The sequence below is a fragment of the Chenopodium quinoa genome, unplaced genomic scaffold, assembly GCF_001683475.1.
Source record: "Chenopodium quinoa cultivar QQ74 unplaced genomic scaffold, ASM168347v1, whole genome shotgun sequence".
Lineage (NCBI taxonomy): Eukaryota > Viridiplantae > Streptophyta > Magnoliopsida > Caryophyllales > Amaranthaceae > Chenopodium > Chenopodium quinoa.
This window is the reverse complement of record NW_018743099.1, coordinates 473525-497967: the sequence shown is the minus strand read 5'-3', so window position 1 is coordinate 497967 and position 24443 is coordinate 473525. Positions and strand designations below refer to the sequence as shown.

The window sequence follows — 24443 nt, the reverse complement described above, 5'->3', positions numbered from 1 at the left end:
GTTAGTAACTTCAAGGAAAATAATAAACAAAACAATTAAATTAAATAATTGAAAGAGAGATTTGGGACCAAACCCTCAGAAATTAAAACCTTTCACGTCTAGGGCGAAGGCAACTTCGAATATGGCTAGGTGTTTCTAGATCTTGCGAATGCGGAATTTTGTATCAAAAAGCAAAGCTTAGAAAAGAATACTAAAGAATTAATATTATTGAAAGTTGATGAAAGAAAGATGAAGAATGAAAAGAATTGATGAACGATTTGTGAATGAAGAGAGTTGATTAAAACTTAAGAATAAAGAGAATTGGTGAATCTTGGTGAATGAAAACGGAGTTTTAGATACGATATTTATAGAGAAAATCATCCAAAAAAGATAATTTAACAAAACAGAGTCTGAAGACCGCAAAACAACCTTGGCGTCAGCCCTGGCTCATTGGCGCCAGGACCAGTGGCTAGCATCAAGCGCCAATCCTGATTCCAGGCGCCAAGGCCTGGGGTTGGACGCCAAATTGGATTTCAATGCGTTTTCAAAAATCTGATAAATTTCCGTACTGGAAGATAAAATAATATAATTTCCATCGAAAATGCTATTTCATCTAATTAAAACTCTGAAGAGTCCTAATTGAATTAAGAATGAAAAGAACCTTCTAGAATGTTCTAGAAGACCAAAACCATTCCTAATTATATTAGGAATGATAAATTATATTAGGCCCTCCCCTAGATCATTGGGCCGTACTTAAAGCTCAAACCGGGCCCAGTTTAGTAAATTGGCCATAACTTCCTCAATATTCATCGGAATTGGGCTTATAATATATCGTTGGAAAGATATTTGCAAGCCCCATCCAACTACACCACTATTGGACCCATATCATGGACCAACCAAACTGGATTGGCTTTTTTCTTAAAATAAAGTTTTCAAAAACAGAGAGAAGAGAAAAGAAATAAAACTTTCCGCAACACTGGACCTTTCCACACTTTCGTTTCATTCGATTATGATTCGACGTGAAAGGCACTCATCACTAGGTTTGGTTTTAGGGAGACACAAATGGGTGTCTACAGAAGCCCCCACTTTGACTAAGTTTGGAGAAACGTAAGTTTCGAAAACGAATGCCAAAGTATCGATAGGGACGGAGAATGATTCAGAACGTTCTGCGATCCTTAATCAATCTTATAACGTCGATACCTGCAAAACTAGCATTAGTTAAACAGATAAAAGAGTTAAGAAACGCGTATCTTGCACCGTCGAGCACACGTCTCTGAAAGTAACCGATTGCTGCTGTTGTTGTTGTTTTGATGATCTCCTGCAAGCTAGAGAATGCCATCCCGCCTGAAAACCGCTACGCCTTGTAACTGCTTCCAAATCAGAAGATTGCTTCGACTGAAACTATCCTCTCCGCATTGATAATATTCCACGTCCAAGGGAACATCATCCAAAATTTTTTCTCTTGAAATAATTCTCATCCGCATTACGATCATCTTCCATGCCTCAGGAACTATGATCGAAGACAATTTCGCCCTGAAATTACCTTCAGCTGTTTGTGACAACTTTCCGCAAGCCAGGGAATGATTCCGAAGACATCTTCTCTTGAAGTCATCCTCATTTAATGCGTTAATTTTCCAAAGGAAAATACCGAAGATCCACGCCTGTCGATCCTTAAAAGTTCGCCTGAACTTTGCTCGTGTTATGCCTATACGTCGGCGCTCTTTCGCTTTGAACCTGTATATCGGTGCTCTTTGCTCTTGAACCTATATGTCGGTGCCTTTGCTCTTGAACCTATATGTCGGTGCTTTTTGCTAATGAGCCAATGCTTAGGTGCTTTAAGCATAGTGAGACGATCTTTTCATCAGGTCGATCACTTTACGTAATCAAGCCGATTACTTAATCATGTCAAATTGCTTAGAGGGGCTAACTGGCGTACCAAGGAACCCAAAATATGTTGCAGAAAGCTAGCACAACCCCAACAGGTGGCTGGCTTCTTTGGCGTCGCTGAAAATCAATCATCGCCAGACTTATGGCATTAGCTCCATACGCTGGCATTGGCGTCTGGCGCCAAGCACAGAAAGTGACGCCAATGCCTAGGGACTGGCGCCAGCACGGATTCTTCTTTAAATTCAATTCTCCGTTTTATTTCTTGCTCTGTTCGTCGCGAAACAGCCTGAGAGAAGTCCGAAAACTTCAATTGATCGTTGCTCACTCATTTCTCAACCGAATTCGCTCAAATTTGTTGCAAATCAAAGCTCTTCTCATCCATATTCCCGATCTATGTAAGTTTTCCTCCAAATCACAACGGTTTTTATGAATTCTTGGCATGTTCATCCACGAATTTCATGAAAATTCGAAACTTATAATGCTCAATTTGCTTTGTTTATCAAGTTTTATGCCATGAAATTGCTTGTTTATGTTTGTATATTGCCTTGGGAGTAATTTGAGACTTGTTTGACTCAATTTGGTGAAGAAATGAGCAATCCGCCATTGTTGAACCTCTTAAGGTAGTGAAGAACAATATGACCCGTTCTTGATGTTTTTGCTAGCAATTCTTGTTCAATTTGTCACAATAATCACTATAGTGTTGCAAGAAATTGTTTGATTGCTTGAAAAAATGCTGTCATGCTCAATTTGAATTTGTGCTCTGTTTTAGTACTACGTACTCTGTTTTTGCGAACATAGTATCATGCGGCTAGGCGAACCTTTAGATACTATAGAACCTTAATTTATGATGATTCTGCACAATGTTGCATGGCTAGACAACGAGGCTCAGGTTCACGGTCCCGAAACACTAGACGGGAGCATGAGCCCGTGGAGGACGACACTACACCGTCCACTTCGCTTGGTCGGTTCCCAGAGTGGGATGAGCAGACCTTGTTCTTTGCCCCTGTCCACCACATTTCAGAAAGGGTGAAACGGGGAACCGAGCCTGGGAGGACACGGCATCACGGCTCTGGCTGTGATGGTCTAGGCGATTTGTATAGGATGCATATTGCCAGAGACCGAGAGACGAGACTCCTATGGGAGTCTTGCGGATTGATTGCCTTATTCGAGACCTCCGAGGCTATGGTTGCCTCCAGCGGGGGTCACCACGTAGTACGCGCTCTGGTGGAGTTCTTCTGGGACACCACCAACACTTTTAATTTTCCATGGGGTGAGATGATGGTCACTCCTACAGACTTCAGTCTCATCACAGGACTGGAGTTCACTTCTGTGCCACTGCCATTCGACGGCGGTATCGACGTCTTTTCTCCAGAGGTCGAGGAACTGTTGGGGTTGATTGATGTTCGGGCTCGAGCTGAGGTTGAGACGACTCAGTTCAGCGCTAGAGGGATTCGCCGCTCAACGCTGGCAGCGGCTCTTGACGACGATGCGACCACCCGAGAGCAGCGGGTGCGCATCTTTGTGCTGATGTTGTTGTCAGGGACATTCTCCCCTGACAGGGGTAGTAGGGCGTTGCTTTACTACCTCCCTGCTGTTCGCGATCTCCGGCGGATCGGGACTTATGACTGGGCCAGCTTGGCCTACACTGACTTCGTTCGCGCACTGAGGGACTCGTGTCACCATCGGTCCTTTAGGACGAACGTTGCTCTGTGTGCTTTCTGGAAAGTCGTAGAGGTAAACATTATTCCCTATAAAGTTTAGCCCTATATGTTAGTTAGCATTTATTCATGCGTTTAATTTCTCGTAGATCTGGTTCTATGAGTACTTTCCTTTCATTGCGCCGGCGAGACCATCGCCGAGGGGGTATCCGGTGAGCGCCTCTTGGGGCGGCCACCATGTGGACCTGTCTACTGCACGCGTCCGGAGTCGGATCATCTCGGTACGACTTTTAGTGTTTATCTTGCTCTTCTGCGACGTTTTGGACATGTTCTTACCCGATTGGTATTTTTATAGGGACTTGAGGTAGTATACCGACCATGGGGTGGTTGGACAGTCCCTGGATTAGCCGCACAGTATTCTGCTGAGCGCCGCTACTTTCTGGGGACCTACGGAGCGGTTGTGTACTTAGGAGAGAGAGTTGCTAGACAACACTCTTCCGATATTTTTGTTGTTCCTACTCCTCCACCACGTCACATGTTAGACGAGAGAGAGTTATCGAGCATGGCCGAGGAGTCTGGTTCCTTCTGGCGGTCCCATGTGATCCTTGGGCGGAGTTATGCTGAGGAGCTACTTCCTTTGTTAGCTCCAGCCCCTTTACCGGCCGAGGATGTGAGGGTAAGATCCTTAACTTTTGTTTTTTACTGAGTAGCCCCCAAGTAATACCTTACTAATTTCTTTCTGTTTCATCAGGATGGTCCCACTGAGTTTGTGCCACCCCGTATGTCCATCCACTACCAGAGGATGTACGGGCCGATCGAGGAGATGATTTCTCCGGCTCCTGAGGGCGAGCGCTTCGTGGAGCGGTCGATTCCTCGTCACCAGACCAGAGTAAGTCTAGTTCTAATTCAGAATCTTGTATTCAGTTATCATGCATTTTTACTGACTTAACTTTCCTTGACAGTTCTCACGCGAGGTGGTTTCGGCTATGGCACGATGCATAGATGCCTTTCGGAGCCAACTCGTTCGGATGAGGAATGCGGCTACCTGTCGTCGAGACGACACTGTCCGAGAGGTAACTTTTCTTTACTTATTATTTCTGCACTATGCTTCAGTTTTTACCTTGTTTCTGATTTAATTTTTTTTGCAGGGTCAGCCGATTGCTTCTCACACCCGTACGAGGCCTGAGGGGCGGAGAGATCCGGCGAGGTCTAGCGCGAGACGTCGTCGCACTTCGTCTGGAGGTAGAGGTGGTCGTTCTGAGGCTGCTCGAGCCGATGTTGCTGAGGGCTCTAGGTCTTCTTATGAGGGTGCTCCTGCTGCACTGGTAGGAGAGGCTACCTCGGCTTTTAGAGGTGGTGGGATGTATGAGGTTGGCTCGTCATCGCAGCAGCCTCCGCGGTCTCAGCCTCAGGTTGACCTTGGCTGGAGCGGCCCTGTTTTGAGTTTCCCTCCTCCTACGGAGGCTGGAGCTGGTGCTGAGGCCGGAGCTGGTGGAGAGGTGACTACTCGGACGGCGCAGTTTTATGGCATGATGGGCCTACGTCCTCCGGCGCCGTAGTTCATTTATGTATATGCATTTTATTTTGACTTTTTATAGAACTTTGCCTTTGACTTATTATTTAGACACTTGTTTATTGTAAATTTATCTATTATTATGTTAGTGTATGTTAGTGTGTGCAAATGTGATAACAATTTTAATTCCGTCATTTTTATTATTGATGGAGGGTATTATCCGACTCTCTCCCCCAAAAAGAAAAAAAATAAAAAGGAAAAATAAAACGGAGAAAAAAAGCTGATTTTTGAAAATTAATTCAAAAAAAGAAATAAAAATAAAAATTAACTAAAAATAATTGCTATATTTAATTAATAAATAGAAAAATATTTAGAAAAATAAAAACGGGGCCATAAAGTCATTAACCGACTCCAATTTAATATCAAAACGCAAACTGAGCACGCGCGACCGTTCTACTGACTTGGCGCCAGCTGGCGCCAGCCTGTGGCGCGTGGCGTCAGGCGCTACACCTAGCGTGTGGCGCCAAAAGCTGATGCGTGACGCCAATTCCCGGTGTGTGACGCCAATTGACGCTGACTCCGTATTTCATTCAGATTGAAATTCCTCTCAATTTATGCATAAATAGCCCCCTGCTCAGCCGATTCTTCGCATAATTCCAGCGAAAAAATTATTCTTCTCTTTAGAAAAAATAATAATCATGTCTTTAGCCAATAAAACCTTCACCCAATATTTTCATGAATGGTGTCGATCTCTTAATGCTAGAGAAAGAAAAGAATTGGATTTATTTCACTTGGGGGGAATATATGGCATCAAAGGAGTAGATTTAGACATAGACTTCATACATACCGCTTTGGAATATTGGAACATTGATACACATTGTTTTAGAATAGGTTATGATGAAATTAGCCCTTTGCCAGAGGAATTTGGTGCTATTTTAGGCTTCCCTACAATAGACCTGGTAGTAATCCCTAGAGTAGATGCATATTACTATAAGGATTTTGAGCGCTTCTTTAACTTGAAGGAAAGGGATTTATCAAAGATAGTAGATGGAAATGTAGTGAACTTAAAACAATTCGCACGCTATTATTTTGATAAACCGCTTTCTGAATCTTTTCACATATAAAGAAGAAGGGCGTTCTTATTCTGCATGCTTAATCAATATTGTCTTAGTAGTGGTAAAACTAATGAGGGACAATCAATTATAACCACTGTGCTAGAACAAATTGAATCAGGGAGAAATCCAATGCCATTGATAGTTGGAGAGACTATGATTAGTATAGATGAATTGAAAAGGGACCCAAAAGCACCTCTTCGCGGTTCTCCAATTTTATTACAGGTAGAAAAATAATATTTTTGATTACAGAAATCAAAAAAATATTTTTGTATTGTAATATTAATTTATTTGCATTGGAATTTTTTTTTTTTTACAGATGTGGCTAATGGAGGCTAGGATTAATTAGCCCTCCGGACGACATTGAAAATTATACGCCCACTTGCTTTGTGAGAAGAAAGAAACGCATCCCTAAAATTGGGCGCCATGGGTGGAAGAAAGTCTTTGAATCACGTGATTTTGCTATCAAGTGGGTCATCCCATGGTGGAAAATAAAAAGGATGGTTGGTGTTAACAAGCAACCTTTCTGCCGTCTTCCAAGCTTGTCTCGTGTAACATACTATTATCCCTGCAGAGTAAAGAGACAATATGGCTTGCTTCAAAATATTCCTTCCAGGGATCTTCGTCCTCCCTATGAGTATCCCGTATCTCAAGAAGTGGATAAATTTGACACTTACTGGAGCGCTAGACCTTTATGGGAAGTGATTACCCAAAAGGTTCCCCCTTCTTTACCTAATGATGTAAAGAAGTGGTTGTTGAAGAAGTCTTCAATTGATCAGGGTAGAACCGATGTGAAGAATCGTCTAGGTGACAGGGTGACACCGGCCAAGGAACGCTTAGGTGCAAGCATTGAGTTCAAAACACCAACAATGCCTAAGAAGAAGAATACTACTAAAGACAAGGGGAAAAGGAAAGCTACAGACAAGAAGGCTTGGGTGGAAAAGAAGCATGGGGTGCTAGCTGAAGGAGAAACAATCTATTCTAAAAATGAATGTAGGTCCTCTAAAGGATGCCTACTAGCTAAAGTAATGGATGAAGAGGAGGAAACAGAAAAGAATTGGGAAAGAGCAAAGAAGGAGAAGAAAGACTAGAACATTGCTTAGCTTTAGATTTATTAGATTGTTATTTCTATTTAAAGTTAATTTATTTCAGCCTTATTTAAATTCCATTAAAAATGTAATTTTGTTTCATTATTGAAATTTCAGCTTTCAATTAAATTGTTACTTTAAATTTATTTTATTAAAGCAATGAAAAACCAAAAAAAATTAATTTTCCAGAAATCTTTCGAGTACGGAAGTCGAAAATTTTCCGAAAAACACCGAAATTCGCCCAGATTTTATGACTGAATTGGCGTCAATAATTGCAGATTGGCGCCAACTATTGAGGTCTGGCGCCAGACTCTGTTCTGTGACGCCAGTTGCTTTTCCGACTTTTGTTGACTTTTTGTTGATTCTGGAACGCGGAGATGTCGAAAAATAAAGTGGCCGCACCCGTAATGGGTTGCCTACGTATCCTTTCCTAAGGAATCAGGCCGAACGTAGCTCCCTTGAGTGTCCTACTCAAGTAATTATGGGTAGTATTCTTTAAGTTGGTCAAGATTGGTCATGTTTGAGAATTCATTGCCTTCCATGTCAGTTAATTTTGCTGCACCACCTGACATGATTGTTTTGACAATGTAGGGGCCAGGCCAATTAGGTCTAAATTTTCCCCTTGGATCTAAAACATTTTTCCTTTGCGCTTTTAATACCAAATCTCCTACTTTGATATTTCTTGTCTTGACCTTCTTATTAAAATGTCTATCCATACGAGTTTGATAGCACTGAGTGTGATGTAGAGCTTCTAGTCGTTTTTCGTCGAGTAGGATCAATTCTTCATATCGTGCCCTAGTTCATTCGACTTCATCGAGTTTACTCTCTAGCGTAATACGTAGAGATGGTATTTCTAGTTCGACGGGTTGTACGACATCCATTCCATATACCAAAGAAAATGGTGTATTTCCTGTTGTCGTATGGATTGTCGTGTGATAACCCCACAATGCAAAGTGAAGCTTGTCAGGCCAATCTTTATAATTTTCTGTCATTTTCTCGATGATAGTCTTTAAGTTCTTATTAGCTGCCTCGACTGCTCCGTTTGCTTGAGGTCTATAAGGGGACGAATGATGATGTTGGATACCATATTTATGTAGAGAATCTTCACATTCGGCTTGAAAGTGAGTTCCATTGTCACTTATCATTTCATGTGGGACTCCATATCGACAAATGATATTTCTCTCGATAAAGAGTGCTACATGTTTTGCGGTAAGTTTAGCATATGATCGCGCTTCAACCCACTTCGTAAGGTAATCAATTGCTACTAGAATAAATTCATGGTCTCCTGTCCCTGGAGGAGTGATCTTGCCAATTATGTCAATTCCCCATGTAGAGAATGGCCATGGTGATGTGTAGGTGTAGAGCAAAGATAGGAGAACGTGTTGTAAATTGGCATAAATTTAACACTTAGGGCATCTTTTCACATATTGATGGCAGTCCCTATTCATGGTAGTCCAATAATACCCTTCTCGCATTATTTTCTGGACTAACATTTTGCCATTTATATGAGTTCCACAGATTCCTTCGTGGACCATTCTCATTATTCTTTGTGCATCCACCTTCCCTACGCATAGGAGAGCTCGACCTTTAGGTACCCTTTTATGTAGCTCGTTGTCTATGAGTACATATTGAGAAGCCAAAAGTCTCAAGGCTCGTTTTGCTCTTTTGTCAGCATGAGGAGGGTATTCTCCATTGGTGACGTAGTTGAGAATGTCTGTGTACCATGGTTCTTCTTCTTGTTCTTCATCTTCGTCTTGGACTGGGTTGTCGTCTTCTATAGCCTGTATATATGCTGGTTTGTGTCTACTTTCGATAGTTAGGGGCATTTGCTCGATATCCGTGGGAATCCTAACCATTGAGGCTAATCTTGCCAAGGCATCAGCAAATTGGTTTTCTTCTCTAGGTAGATATGTGTATTCTACCTTCTCTAACTTATCGGTAAGAGTTTCCAGATAAGTTTGGTAAGGGGCTAGGCTTTCGCTCCTTACTTTCCACCTTTTAGATATTTGATTGATAATCAGAGAAGAGTCTCAGAATATCCTTAACTTCTTTACTCCCAAAGCCAGGGCTGTTTCAAGGCCTACCACGCATGCTTCATATTCAGCAGCATTGTTGGTAACGTCGAAATCGAGCTTTATTGAGATTGGGACGTGTTCTTCTTTAGGTGATACTAGTAGCACTCCGACACCACATCCCTTTTGGTTTGAGGCTCCGTCGAAATACAAGGTCCAAGTATCATCTTCGGTGACCATCAAATCTTCATCTGGAAATTCATTGTCCTGTATTGGTGTCGAGTCTTCTATTGGAAAATCTGCCAGAAAGTCTGACACCACAGATCCTTTAATAGCTTTTTGTGGCATAAACCGCACATCGAACTGGGCTAAGTTGACTATCCATCTTGAAATACGTCCATTGAGTGTTGATTTCTCAAACAAGTATTTGAGTGGATCCAATCAAGATACTACGAAAATGGTATGCACCAACATGTAATGTCTCAACTTAGTCGTGGCCCACACCAAAGCGAGGCACAATTTCTCGAGTGGTGTGTAGCGTGTTTCGTATTCGAGCATCTTCTTACTTAAGTAATAGATTGCATTCTCTTTGTTTTCTACCTCTTGTGCTAGCATGACTCCCATTGTCTCTTTGGTAACCGTCAAATACAACCTAAGAGGTATTCCGGGAAGTGCTGGCGATAATACGGGAGGATTTCCGAGATAGGCTTTGATCCGGTCAAAGGCTTTTTGACACTCATCATCCCATATTACTGGTACATTCTTCTTGAGCTTTTTGAAGATTGGTCACATATCGTTGTTAGTTTTGATATGAACCTACTTATGTATTGCAACCGGCCAATGAATCCTCGAATCTATTTCTCGGTCTTGGGCGGTGGCATCGACATGATTGCTTTAATCTTGGTTGGATCTATCTCTATTCCTCTAGAGCTTATGACGTACCCCAAGAGCTTGCCTGAGGTGACTCCAAAAGCACATTTTGATGGATTCAACCTCATATTGTATTTTCTTAACCTTTCGAAGAATTTCCTTAAGGTTACTTGATGGCCTGGACAGTCCTTTGATTTCACAATCATGTCGTCGACTTATACTTCAACTTCTTGGTGCATCATGTCATGAAGCAAGGCAGTTGCTGCACGTTGGTAAGTAGCACCTGCGTTTTTCAACCTAAATGGCATTACCGTGTAACAGTAAGTGCCCCATGGTGTGATGAAAGTTGTCTTCTCCATGTCTTCTTCCGCCATGAGAATCTGATTGTACCCTGCGTATCCGTCCATGAATGAGAGAAGCGCGTGATTTGCTGTGTTGTCTACCAGAATATCGATGTGTGGCAAAGGGAAGTCGTCCTTTGGACTTGCCTTATTTAGATCTCGATAGTCGACACACATCCTTACCCTTCCGTCTTTCTTTGGAACAGGGACGACGTTGGCGACCCATTCGGGGTATTTGGATACCTCGATGAAACCTGCAGTTATTTGTTTTTGAACTTCTTCTTTTATCTTAAGTGCTACGTCGGGTTTCATTCGACGTAACTTTTGTTTTATAGGTTTCATTCCTAGTATTAATGGTATAGTGTGTTGAGCTATTTCTCTGTTAATGCCTGGCATATCTTCATATGACCAAGCAAATACATCGATAAATTCTTTAAGCAAGTTAATTAAATCGGTTCTTTCTTGTTTATTCAATGTTAGTCCGATTTTAACTTCTCTTTTATGAGTTGAATCATTTGAGATGTCAACTGTTTCGGTCTCTTCAATTATCGGTGTTTTCTTTTCAAGTGTTTCCATTGCTTTAATAATTTCTTTATCTTTTTCATCGTTAGCTAAGCAATGTTCGTCATCTTGGGTTAGGGAAGAACACGAGAAGTAAGAAGAATGAGCGATATTATTATACTCTGAGATCATTATATCAAAGAGTGATATGTCCTCAGGGACTGGATCACTAACTATCCTAGGAGAAGAAATAGGAAGGGGAGGCGTTATAGCTAAAGACCCAGAAGATTCTACAGGGAAAGACTCTGACTCAGACTCTGACTCTGACGATTCTTCAAACATCGGCCCTTGCCCTGTCGTGATCGATATCTTCCTTCCACTCGGAGTAGTCACCTTGATAGTCTTGCGCCACCCTTGCAGCGATCCTTCGGCTGGAGTAATTAGCTTTGAGGGGTTGAAGTTTTCGCTTTGTAGGACCGTTTGAATGAGTGAGGAGTTATCTTCCTCATAAACTGGCTCATTCTTTTCTCGCCCAAACAGTAATCCCATGACGTTAAAGTCAAAGCATGGAGGTGCTTTCTCCTTATGGACGGGAGTTGGGATTTCGTCAATGAAGTAGCAATCCAAGAAAATCTTGAATCCTGGTTGTCGTATGCCATTTACAACAAATGGTTCGGGAAATTCATGGCATGGATAGTCCTCTCCTTCTTTTATAAACTGACCATTAAGCGTAAGGGGGTACTGATCCATTGGAATTTCTTTCTTTTGAATGCGAGCGTCCCTACGTGCTTTCAATTTGTCCTGGGCTCGCTTGAGATCCTTCCGAGTCGGTTCGAAACCAAGTCCAAAAGTATCTAGTTTAGGGAGGCCAGGTGACTCTATCGATTTTGCTATCCCCTTCTTCTTTCCTAAGGTCATCCCAGGGAAGTGTCCTTGTTTCTTTAGCATAGTGTTGATAATCATGTTGGAATGGGGGTCGTGGAAAAGAGATGTCCTTTTATCCTCTTGGATTAAGGAGACTTCTTCGTTAAAGCCCCATAGGTCTTCATCGTCTTCGTCGTGCTCCACGTTGATGATTGGATTCTCTATTGATTTGATCCTCATTGGCGAAGCATCAATAGTGATGGGGATTCCTCCAACTATGGCTTTCACTTGTTGGTGGAGAGATGAAGGGACGGCCTTTAGATCATGGAGCCAAGGGCGTCCTAACAACAGATTGAATGAGGCTTTGAAGTCTACCACTTGAAAAGTAGTAGCATGTTCTATTGCTCCTGCCGTCACATTTAGGGTTATTTTGCCAAGAGCTGTCCTCCTCAGCTGTCCTCCTGCCGTCACATAATCTTTGCATTAGTACAAGGTTGTTATCAATTTCATGCACATATTAACACAATCATGAACCAAAAAAAAAAAACTTACTAGCTTTCATCCCTCAGATCCTTCCACCCTTTCACAAACATGTCCAAACGCTTATCATAAATTGTTTCCCGATTCATCAAACCCACATCTTTCCCATTATTGCTCGAATTTCAAGATTCTTTGTCCTCCTCAACTGGGGGAGTCCTCTCTTTAGGAGCATTCAACAGTTTCGCGCCCTTGTTACTGCTGCCACTAAGACGAGGCTGGCTCCCTTTAGCACTGCTAAGAGTGTGCATATCTTCATTGTTCTTCGTTTGACCAGCCTTGGACCCACTACCTAGTGCACTGCTCACTATCCCCTCAACTAGACTAACAAGTCTAGGAGTTAAAAGAGCAAACACCTACACAAACCAAGGACAAATACAATAAATAGGTGAAAATAAGGTTGTAGATGAAGACTTCTTTATCACAAGTGCATATATATGAGTATTAATATGTTTTCTGAATTACAAAATATATATGAGTAATAATTCTCATATATATTTTATCACAAGTGCATATATATCACAAGTGTCTAGCATCTTTGTATCTCAAATTTCAGGTCAGAAAGTAAAGAATTTTGGGGCTACGAGGATTTTTACTACGAGGATGAAAAGGAACTGTGACACATGTAAATCAATTCTCTATGAATCCAATCTCATCCCTTCCTTTGTTCAGGCAGGGCAGCACTCACACTTTTTAACTCCACCCTTCTTAAAGGTTCAAAATCCTCGAATATTTAAAGAAACAACAAACAACACTTTTCAACAGCACTACAACACTATATTCATTAAGTCTATATGCTGCAATAAGTTTAAGCTGTACATTTGTACTTCTTTTAGGCTAAGTCTACTACACTGTATGAAAATACTTGCAAAGAAATTATTGTTTTCTAAATTAATGATTTAAAAAATCACAAGTGCTTATACATGTGCTCAACACAATCCCCTCAAATAGTATAAATCAAGTCATAAGTGCATATATATGTTACACTGTATGGAGTAACATGTGCTCAACACTATCCCCTCAAATAGGAAATCAAGTCATAGAGTACAATTTATGTTTTAAACACCGCAAAAAAGAGATATCCCCTGATCACATGCTCGGTTCTACTTTCCTTATTTCTAATATTTCAGAACAAGGCCAATTACACAAAAGTAATTGGCCTTGTATGCAATGTCTATGATAATCGCAAAAAATTAACTGATCTCATGGTCATTTAAAACAGAAGGAAATCATAACACACTCAACTCAGATTCCAAACTGGTACAACGTATTAAACAGATAACCTATGATAACCTATGATAAACTTACAAGGAAAGCATATATTAACAACAACATCATTAACATTACTTACCTGATTTGCCATTGAAGTAACAAAGTTAGTAATGGAATTATTATCAACTCTATTTTGCACCATCTCCAATTCTCCATCATCACGTGGCACGAGAGGATGGTACTCCCCATATGCAATGTCTAGAACCTGTTACACACACAACTACATAAATCAATTGACATCCGGAATAAATGATTCACCACAATTTATTTTCAAACTTTTATTGTGAACTCTAACCGGCAAATAGCCAAACTCTTCCTCAGACTTCCGATCTTCATCTACAACTGCTCTCAACTTTTCCGTATCCCACACCATCAACCTAGGGTAAATACCCCACCTATTTGGTACCCGATGGAGGTGATCGAAATAAAAAATCTGCATTTTCAAAAAAATAAACATCATTACCATATATTATCTTAATGCATTACATAACCAAATAGATAATGGTAACCTTACCATAAGAAACACAAAGCTCCCACCACACCCGCATCGAAAACCATCTTTCTGGAACTTTGACTGAAATCTATCAGCACAGTCACGCACCCAATCAATGGTGAACTTGCACCAATCATACTCTCCAGCAATACATGCAACTGCCAATGTTGGCACTAAGGATGCAGCCAAGTTCTAACTATTTGTGGTCGTGCACACTATCATCCCAAGGGCAACAATTAGGAAAGCAATCATGAAGTCCTCTTCATCCACTTCAGACTGCAACTCCACGAGAGAACCATCTTCAAGCTCAGGGCACATGGCTTCAGCTGCAAGATTCAGAGAGACTGTTTCTCCCTTCAACCCAACTCCGTATTGTTGAAACACCCGCATAATCTTCTGGGTATCCTCTTCATCATCACCAAGAACTACTGGAACTTCCTTGCTTCCCATAGGAATACCAGGGATGGACCTCACTTGTTTCGCACCCAAAGGAAGAATTGAACCATCTCCAAAGATCATGGTCCCATCACCAAAAACCCTGGTCATCAACCAGTAACAAAACTGCCTCGGGATATTTTTCATATCCAGATGCAGCAAGCCCCCAAATCCCATCCTCTGAACCAACTCCCTTCTCTTCTGATCAAACTTCTTCACCAAGAAACAAAACTTTTCCACTCTGCACACAATATTGGGCTGCTGCATTACAAATTATAATGAATAAATTATAAACAACCCCTTCTTACCAAACACATAATACTCACATTGTTGTACCTTCCCAATATTCTCATAATGTGTCCGTAGGACTGAACCATCAGCAAGTACTCTATGTCCTTCTGTTTTAATACCCTACAAATACAAAAAATAACTAAGTACTTCTCACATTTCACATATGAAGATGCCACATATATACAAGTTTTAATAACCAAAACTTCTTCATTATATAAATACTTCTACTTACAATCAGACTCCATTACATAAATACTTCTTCATTATATATATAATTCTCCTTACAATCATACTCCATTTATCCAAATCAAAACAAAAAAATATAACAGATGATAAGTGTCACTTCACATTTGATTCACACTTGATTCACTATACTACACATAAATTATAACACCACAATTTGGTAACAAGAAGCTTCACTTTTATACTTGAATTATTTTGTTAGCTTTCACAACGCTTACCACTTACAAAAATCAAGCTCAAAAGGTCTACATACAAATTTCAAACAAAACTAATTCACAAAGGCTGACACAAGAAAACTACCTTCTTATTCGCCCCGCCGGACTTGCCTTTTCTCTTCTTATCCTTTCTCTTCAAGTACTCCTTCATCATCACCTTCATAAATCCAGAACTTGAATCCGAATCACCATCACCGCTCGAATTCACAGATTGCTCATGATCATCATCTTCTTCTTCATACTCTTCCAAATCATATTTTGCCTTGCGTTTAGCAGTCGCCAATGGTTTCAATTTCCCCACACACTTGAGGTTCGATGACGAACCCACAGGTTTGCGTACCTCCCTTTTTAATGGACCCTGAAAACCATTACTACTAAGTTAGTTCTACACTTTAAACAATATTCACTCGCTCACCAATCCATGTAACAACAACAAACAAATACTCACCCCCCACTTTGTCCGATTCATCGATCGTACAAGTGACTTCTTCTTCATGACTGCCCACAACTTGAAACCACAGATTAGCTTTTAAAAAACAATTCTATTATTATAACAAAACATCTTACAACTAATAAGGCATCTTACAACAACACATCTTACAACTAATAAAGCATAAAATCCATTATTATACTTTTCAACCATTTCAATCACATTGAGTAAACCTACATTATTTATACTGAATTCATCTTATTAAGCCTCCAAATTCATTGCTTTTGCATCCCAATTCTACCACATTTGCTTCTCAAAAATCATTACTTTCACACAATAACAACAAATAATTACTTCATCACCATAAACCCATCATCACCATAACCCCACATAAACCCATCATCACCATCAACCATGAATGCAAATATACGAGACACAAAAGAAAAAAATTATCTTTACCCTTACAATAATCACAATCTTTTCAACATTCACATAAACATATATTGTGAACACAATAACATAATTTTTTCCTCCAACAAAAAAAAACCCCATAGTTAAGATACTATCATATACATCAAAGCCCAATCTCAAAACACAGGAAAACTTTGAATTTAGAAGCTTCTCTCCATCTTTCTCTAATCAAATAAAGTAGGCGACCCACAACAAACATAATTCATAACATTTAATTTTAGTCCAGCCAAAATGAATTAAAGATCCAATTGTGTGTAAACAAAATTTTCAATTGTGTAAACAAAATTAAATTTCCATTTGTGTAAACATCCGAATTAACCAAAATCAACCCTTTTTTCGTTGAACCCAACCGAATTCTACCCAACCATACTGCAAGTATTTCAATTAATTATTTTATTTAACCCTAATTAAACCTTCACTTTACACAATTCCGTTCATTTCATCGCCAATTTGGGACAATTACCAACACGCGACCACAATCCTCCAAAAAGCGCGACAATACTACATATTTTAAATAGTTTCTGCAAATTGGCCACCCACAATTAACCCCCAAAACCCCAATTTTACCCAAACATACACTTCAACAACAATACAGGTTAAACCCTATCTTTTTCATCTCAAATATCAGGTTAAACCCTATCTTTTTCATCTCAAATATCAGGTTAAACCCTATCTTTTTCATCTCAAACATCAAAACATTATAATATATATACGTACCTACCAACAATTGATGGATGTGATGGACAATTCGAGGAGAAGGACGACCAATTTGGTACGAAACGATGAGAACCTCTCAGTGATCTTGAAGGAGAAGGAACGTCTTCGTCTTCAGATAGAAATTTTGAGGTAACACAAAGAATGAGTGAGAAAGAAAGAAAGAGGGAGACGGAAATGCGAACAGGCACAGACACCGAGCTACTGCAAAAGAAAGGGACAACTCAGACTTTTTTCATTACGGGATGCTTTTACCTCGAAACGGGAACACAAGCTGGCATAATTCAAAAAACATGTTAAAGGACGTTGATGCCCCTGCGAGACAACCCCATATATCTCGCAACCCTCCGTTTAGAAACCGTCGTTTACGTGGCACATAAACGTTTTTAGAAACGCTTTAATTTTTATTATATTACTCGCTCCTTCTCATAATACAATGCTTCTTTGGATTTTTTACGCGGGAATTAAAAAAAGTTGTAAATTTCCTAAAAATGATTTAAAGTACATATGTGCATGTAGGGTTAGAGAGAAATAAAGAGACAGAAAAAGTAGTTGGGAATAATTGAAGAGATAGAGAGAAAAAATGTTGGAAATTAATATTAAAAGTACAAAAAAAAAGAAAAGGAGAAAAAGATGACAACTCATCACAAAAAGGGTAATAATGTCAAAAAGTACAACCTTTAAATAGAAATAGGAAGTATAACAATTGTACTATATGCTAATTTTATTTCAACTACAAAGCATATACATATTCATTCTTGTTTATTTGAGAATGAGTACTGAATAGATTAAGTGGTTAGAGCTCTTTTCCACCTTTTAAAATCAATTCTCATCACTCGTCCTTGTGGTTCTCTAAATACTATCTCTGTTAATTTTTATGTGCAATTTTGGAGTATTATTTGTGAGATATAAAATGTTCCAAAGTTGCACATAAAAATTAACAAAGGTAGTATAAATAAAAAATAAATAATAATTAAAAAAAAATCATGTTCATATTAATACGGACTAACAACTGAACAACTCAATGCAATTATGCAACTCAACTAACCTATGATTGGGTGTAATCCATGGGACCATAAGGCTCAAACCACTCGGCCCAAAATCCGTTCTTTCTTTTTGGATTCCAATCCATATCTTTGCAAAGTTGATCATTATACCAGATGTGGAGAGCTCCAATGCAAGTCTTGCTATCACGATTCTCTGAATTTTTCGCAATTAAATTTTCCGTGGTTAATATATCTTCCTCCATGTCTTGAATACTTGGCAGCTTGAATTTCCCTCCAAATAGTTCTGCCAACCAACGACATTTCAACTCCGAGGAATAGAGATTTGCTAAACTATCTGAAAACCCTATTATCGCTAGTTGTGGAATTCGCGGATGTATACATTCCCTGTATCAATATACATTTTGTTAGAACAACATATTTTAGTTGTATGCTAGACCAAAAGTATAAACATTAAAAATACTCTGTAATACAAATGTAGAAGTAATTATATTCGATCATGATATTCATATCTGGGAGATTAATTGGGGAGCCTTAAGTACATTTTAAGACTGGGAGATTAACTGGGTCTAATTAGATTTATCTCATTGTATATTTTATAAATAACAAATTTTTATGATTTTTACGAGTACGAATATGGAGTTATATCGAAGTACATTTTAAGACTGTGAAAAGTTAATGAAGCAAGAAAATTGGGACGGAGGCAGTAGTAACGAATACAAACCTGTATAGTGGAACAAGGGTATTGATATTAGGGGGCATAATATAGTCCTGAAATTTGGTTGATGAAAAAATGTGTTTGAGCTTTTGTTCTCCTTTGAAACCAGTAGCAAGAATGACCAAGTCGTTGTTGACGAGTCGGGGCGGTTCAAGTTCATTATTGCTAAGCAAGATCCCCTCTTTGCAAAAATGAAACCTAGAACATTTCTGTAAAACGATGCTCCCTTCCTCAACTTTGTCATAAAATTCTTGTGGAACTGTTGATATTAAACATGCATTCATTTCTTCTAATAAGCTACGTTCCGGTACCAATCCCAACTTCTCTAGTCGATGCATACGCTTCACTTCTCCCTCCACAACTTTACAAATCGCCCATTTCTGCATTTCATTTCGGTACAACCAAGGTTATTTCTTTGTCCATATAATGTGCTTTATAAAACTTTTACACTGGTTGACCGCTTGAAATATGACTGTCATATTAGTTTAATGACAAACAATGTGAACGGTTCATTTTCACATTATAATATGGATACAATTAGTTTTCTAATCCTATATATAAAGTGAAAGGACCTTTTTGTTTTCAAAAAAAAGAAAAGTAAAAGGGCCTTTTGGGTGATAAATTTCACTATCCCCAAATTACCCTTCTTAAGTTGCAAAATTACCTTTTTTTTTACAATTACAATAAAAATTTAAGAATTATTTAAAAAAAAAATCGTATCATAACTACCCAATAATTCAACTGTTCTCACTCCCCATAAAATATAAAACCACTCTTGAATCGATTTTTTTTTTTTTCATCTAATTTCTTATATGGTACACGCGTAGCATGTATATCTTAACTTTTATCTAATATAAATTTTTGAAAATTTTAATCCAACAATTTTTTTTTGAGAAACTATAAAATAAAAATAAAAACTACATAAATAATGAAACTAATAATTTCATAAATAATAAATTTTTTGATAGTGATATAATTTATTATTCAGAAGTTTTTCAGTGCGACATGTCACATGGTGCGGCAAGGGTTACTTGTAAGGTGTTACTGGTTTTGTCCGAGGTTACTTGTATTCTTGTAGGTTTTATTTATATGCTAAGTAACCCCTACAAGTAACCCCATACCAAATCAGTAACACCCCTACAAGTAACCCATGACCAAAATCAGTAACATTCTACAAGTAACCCTATAATACAAGTAACTCCAAACCAATCCCTCATACCAAACCAGTAACACTCTACAAGTAACCCATGACCAAAACCCGTAACACCTTACAAGTAACACCCTATAAGTAACCTATGTCGTATCATGTGGCCAGCTGTTTATAAAAATTTGTATTTATTATTTAGAGAAAAATACGTCAATTATGAATCACATAATCATCAAAACATTATATTAACGAATTATAAGGTTTGACCTTGAATTATTATGAGACATCAATATACAAAATTATATTACCAGTGACCAAAAGATTAAAGCTAGGAGAACTATGAGGAAACCATCACTGGGCTTGCGAACCCAAACTTCGGCGAAGCGATTCAGATACAAATATGCGAGAGGTGATCTCCACAAGAAGTAATCCGGTACGTTCCAATACACATTCCGGTAGATCATTGTACATGGATTATCTAATCCTGTATAAATATATACAAGTATAAGATCGTTTATATTAAGTGGTCTTGTTGAGAGCAAATCTATATGTGAGTGAAAGTGTTATCCCCGTTAAAAAAAATTATATAAAAGTATCATATCTCACATTAACAAAGTAGAAAATTGTGTCCACCATAAAAGGCTAAGGGATTCATCCCCTCATTGTCATAGGGTTTTAACTTTTAAGGTGAGACCCCCTTGACTCCTTAGTTGTATAAGTGGACTCTCACAATGGGTGTAACCCAGGCCCGTTTATCAGATCTTAAATCAATAATGTCAATTAAATTGTTGAAATATTATACACACATTTAATGTGAAATTTAAAATTAATCCCTCCAAAATTGATGGTCACGTTCACATACACACCTTAAAATGGACATATGCAATCACTCTTTCCCTTGGCTTCATTAGCAGTCTAGGGTTTCAGTCACAGTTTCCTGGTATCGAGTTTTCGACACGTACAAAATTAAACCTTACCATTAGCGATGACACACTCCATAGCGACGTCCATGGCTGTTTTCCCGAACCCAACGATAGTAACTTGCTTCCCTCTAACCAAGTTTCTGGCAGCTTCGTAGTCCAAGGCAGAATACTCCATTGAATGGATCACGTGAGATTCACATGCTTCAGGTCCTTTATTTGTTGGGTATTTTGGTACATTTGGTACTCCACTGAATCGCCCCACACATAAGATCACAAGATCCACTTCCATCACCTGTGCTCAAATTTAGTCTTAATTAGACAATATTCTTAATTTGTTTATTTTACATAAAAGTCTTATGTACGTGTTGGGGATAACCAAAGCGAATATTTCAAGTGGGTCAAGTTAATGGGGTATATAAATCAATCATGGAATTTTTAGATTGAGTTGATAATATTTCAAGGTATTATTAGAGCCAACGTGACACAATGATCATGAGTTCAAATCTCATTCACCCCTAACATTCAAGTGGAATATTTCGCGCTGGTTTTGAGGGACTCATGGCGCATCCTCATTTCAAGCTATGAGGGGGTCCGATAGGGCACACAAACCAATCCTAGACTTCAACCATTACCTTAACCTTTTGATTGAGAAAGTCCTTTAATAGGTGTATCTTGTACTAGACATTTATCAAACTCTTCACGTACACACGTAACACGTCCATGTATTAGTAAAAGTGGTAGTAACTCACAACTCATAAATAACAAGGAACTCTACCCGCAAGACCAAGCAAAATTTAATTTACATCGTCTAAGAAATACAAAAGCATGTACATGAGGATTAGTAATATCGTACTTCAGTTGAAAGATTATAGAGGTTTTGTGTCGCGACAAGCCATTTACCCCCGTTGCCAAAAGGGTCACCATTACCGCCCCAAAGAGTCCAAGACTGTAGTTCTTCATTGGAAGGACCTTCATAACTGATGCTAATAACTTTAGTACTAAACCTAATGTGCCTGAGCAAATCAAAATACTTAGCATAAGAATTTACATAATCCAATACCTGAACACAAGTTGGGAAAAGTTGATTCAACGAGGAAGGCCAAGGAAAATCAGAGAATTGATATAATGGTTTAGGACTTTGAAGTTTGGTTCTTTCTAATGTTTTGGCCCAAACACCCCCACTAATGTCTAGTGCCTCAAAAACTATGGGGTAATGACCTTTACTAAGGGTATATTTGCATGCTAGGAGACCACTAACACCTGCCCCTACTATAGCTACTTTCTTTTGCATCATGTATATTGTTGACATACAATTGGTGAAATGGTGTGGATTCCAATAAATTTCATGGTGTATAAATAATGAAACATATCTAGAATTGGTTCTCCATCTTTTACACTTTGTTTGGATAGGAAGAAATGGAAGGAAAAGAAGAGAAGAGAAATGGAGGGGGACAAAATCTCTTGTTTGGGTAAAAGATTGGGGGAAGGAAGGGGAAGGAGAGGGAGGGATCCATTTTCCCTTTCTCTATAATAACCATAATCTCTCCAAAATTGGAGAGATTTGGAGGGAAAATGGAGCTCACCTCCCCCTCCCTTTCTTTTCCCTTCCCTTCCTCCATTTTCCCTCCCCTTCTTTTCCTTCCTTCTTTGCTATCCAAACAAAGCGTTAGCCTACAATCAACAATTTTATTTTACGTACTCCCTCCGCCCCTTATATTTTTTTTCCCATTTGATCAACTTTCCACGATCTCTGAGATGTGTCTTAAAACGATTTTATCTCTATTTTCATAAGTTTAGTATTAATTAAATATAGATTAAGACTTCTTTTAATATATATATATATATATATATATATATATATATATATATATAGAATAAGACGAATTAAGAAAATGATTATATTATCTCTTATACATTAATGGTATTTCCTTAACTTTTAAAAAGATGTTTTTAGTTTGCTTCCCCCCCCCCTAGTTTTCTTAGTTGTTTTGTTTGTTTTTGGGGGCTTTGCCCCTCTCATTCACCAAAAAAAAAAGGTATGAGAAAATACTTATGAATATCATAAAGGAAATTATATCCTTAAAATATTTGTTTACTTATATGTCCGTATTGATTTAAAGTTAATTGTCTCTAAGCTTTTCATTGTGTGATTTAGTGATTTAGCTCTTATGGATAGTGTTTTGATAATTATTCCCTCTAAAATATTTATTTACTTATTTGTCCTCATTAACATTCGTTGTGGCCTTTTTAAATTAGTGTATGGACATTTATACCCCTAAACTTATTGCTTACATATATTTCCCTTGTTATGTTGCCAACATCTAAAACAGCTCCCAGAAAGGCAGAAATAGCTAGATTTAGCGCATCGGACTCGTTAGCCACTCTAGTTTGAGTTAAAATTTTCGGATTTTTCACCATATACCCTTGAGTTATTTTTTTATTCACCATATATCCATAATAAATTTCAAATTCACCATATACACTAGAGTTTCACAAAAATGACACAAAATGCCCTTAATGACTAACGACAATTAACTCTGTTAGTTATTAAGGCTAAATTTCCACATGTCAGCATCTGGTTGATTATTTTTTTAATTATTTAATTAATTTTCTAAAAAAAAACACCTCTAAAACCCAACCAACCACTTTTTGCTGACCACCACAACCCAACCACTTTCCCAAAATCGCCACCCCACCTTCCCACCACAGCCTAGCCTCCCCACCACATCGGCGCTACACCCCCCTAACCCCGCGCTGGTGCTCGCTCCATCCCCTGAACCATTTTTCCACCATACATTGAACCGTAAAAACCCCTCCCCGCCTAACCACCTGAGGTGAAAATCAGGCAACCTCTGATACCCTTCGTTGGCAGCCTAGATCCCCTCCCCGGCGTTGCTGCTTCCCACTTAGCCAAAAACTACCACTCATAACCCTAAAATCCCAAAATCAAAACCCTAGATTTTGATTTTGGGGTTTTTTATTTTGGGTTTTTTTGCATGGTGGTTAAGGGGGTGGAGATGGCAAAGGGGGTGATTTGTGTTCGCCGTCGTGGGAAGAGGGGTTTGGACGCCTGCGGTGGGGATGAAGGGGAGGGTTTTTTGAGGGAGGGAATAGGTGGTTTTGAAGATTGGTGAGAAGGTGGTTCAGGGTAGGAAAGGTGGTTTGTTAGCATGTGGGGTGTCGGTGTCTGGGTTCGCCAGCACGGGGGTTCAGGCGGAATCCGCACCAACGGGGGGTTGCGGGGACTTGGTGGTTGTTGGCTGGGCTTTGCTCTGGTGGTTGTTTTTTTATAATTAAATAAATTTAATTATTTTAAAAGTTAATCGTTTTAAAAGGCAGCCAATCATTTGTCGCCACGTGGGGAGGTAACTGTCGTTAGTTATTAAAGGCATGTTATAACATTTTAGTGAAACATAGAGCAACTACAATGGTTGGCTGATTTATTTAATAGCTTGGCATGCCACATAATTTTCTTAAGCTACAACAATTCAAGCTATTTGTTGCTTCAATAGTTAAGCTAGTTGTAAATTAATTTATTTTAAAATTAATAATGTTTTTTATCTAATAATTAATATTTGCCAAGCTAATTAGCACTACAAAGCTAATTTGCTTGCCAAAGCTAATCAATAAGATGTGCAACAATGGTGTAGCTACTAGCTTAAGATTTTTAATATTTGCAAGCTAGTCCTTTTTCCCAACCATGGAGAATTTTATTTGGAAAAAAA

General features: G+C 38.8%; 2 protein-coding genes across 7 annotated transcripts; both read right to left on the bottom strand.

The window, feature by feature from the left end:
- Positions 1-12193: 12193 nt before the first annotated feature.
- LOC110731799 lies at positions 12194-17183 on the bottom strand. 6 transcript variants are annotated; one of them, XR_002513359.1, is made up of 9 exons: positions 16930-17183; positions 15760-15819; positions 15397-15669; positions 14889-14973; positions 14149-14803; positions 13930-14067; positions 13714-13839; positions 12378-12718; positions 12194-12286 (listed from the first exon to the last, which is right to left on the bottom strand). XR_002513359.1 is itself a non-coding variant. In XM_021911683.1 (8 exons), the coding sequence occupies exons 5-8, from the start codon at positions 14149-14151 to the stop codon at positions 12488-12490; spliced, it is 498 nt and encodes a 165-aa protein (XP_021767375.1). In that variant the 5' UTR covers positions 14152-14803; positions 14889-14973; positions 15397-15669; positions 15760-15819; positions 16930-17181; the 3' UTR covers positions 12194-12487. The 6 variants fall into 6 exon arrangements, 4 of the variants coding, with proteins under 4 accessions (XP_021767375.1, XP_021767372.1, XP_021767374.1 ...); XM_021911683.1 differs by having other exon boundaries at positions 12194-12718; positions 16930-17181; XM_021911680.1 differs by having other exon boundaries at positions 12194-12718; positions 13930-14803; positions 16930-17182.
- Positions 17184-17283: 100 nt separating this feature from the next.
- On the bottom strand, positions 17284-22009 carry LOC110731783 (probable flavin-containing monooxygenase 1). Its single transcript, XM_021911663.1, has 5 exons — positions 21572-22009; positions 20773-21010; positions 20104-20279; positions 18655-19028; positions 17284-18317 (listed from the first exon to the last, which is right to left on the bottom strand). Exons 1-5 carry the CDS (start codon positions 22007-22009, stop codon positions 17975-17977), a joined length of 1569 nt encoding a protein of 522 aa, XP_021767355.1. The 3' UTR covers positions 17284-17974.
- Positions 22010-24443: the final 2434 nt, after the last annotated feature.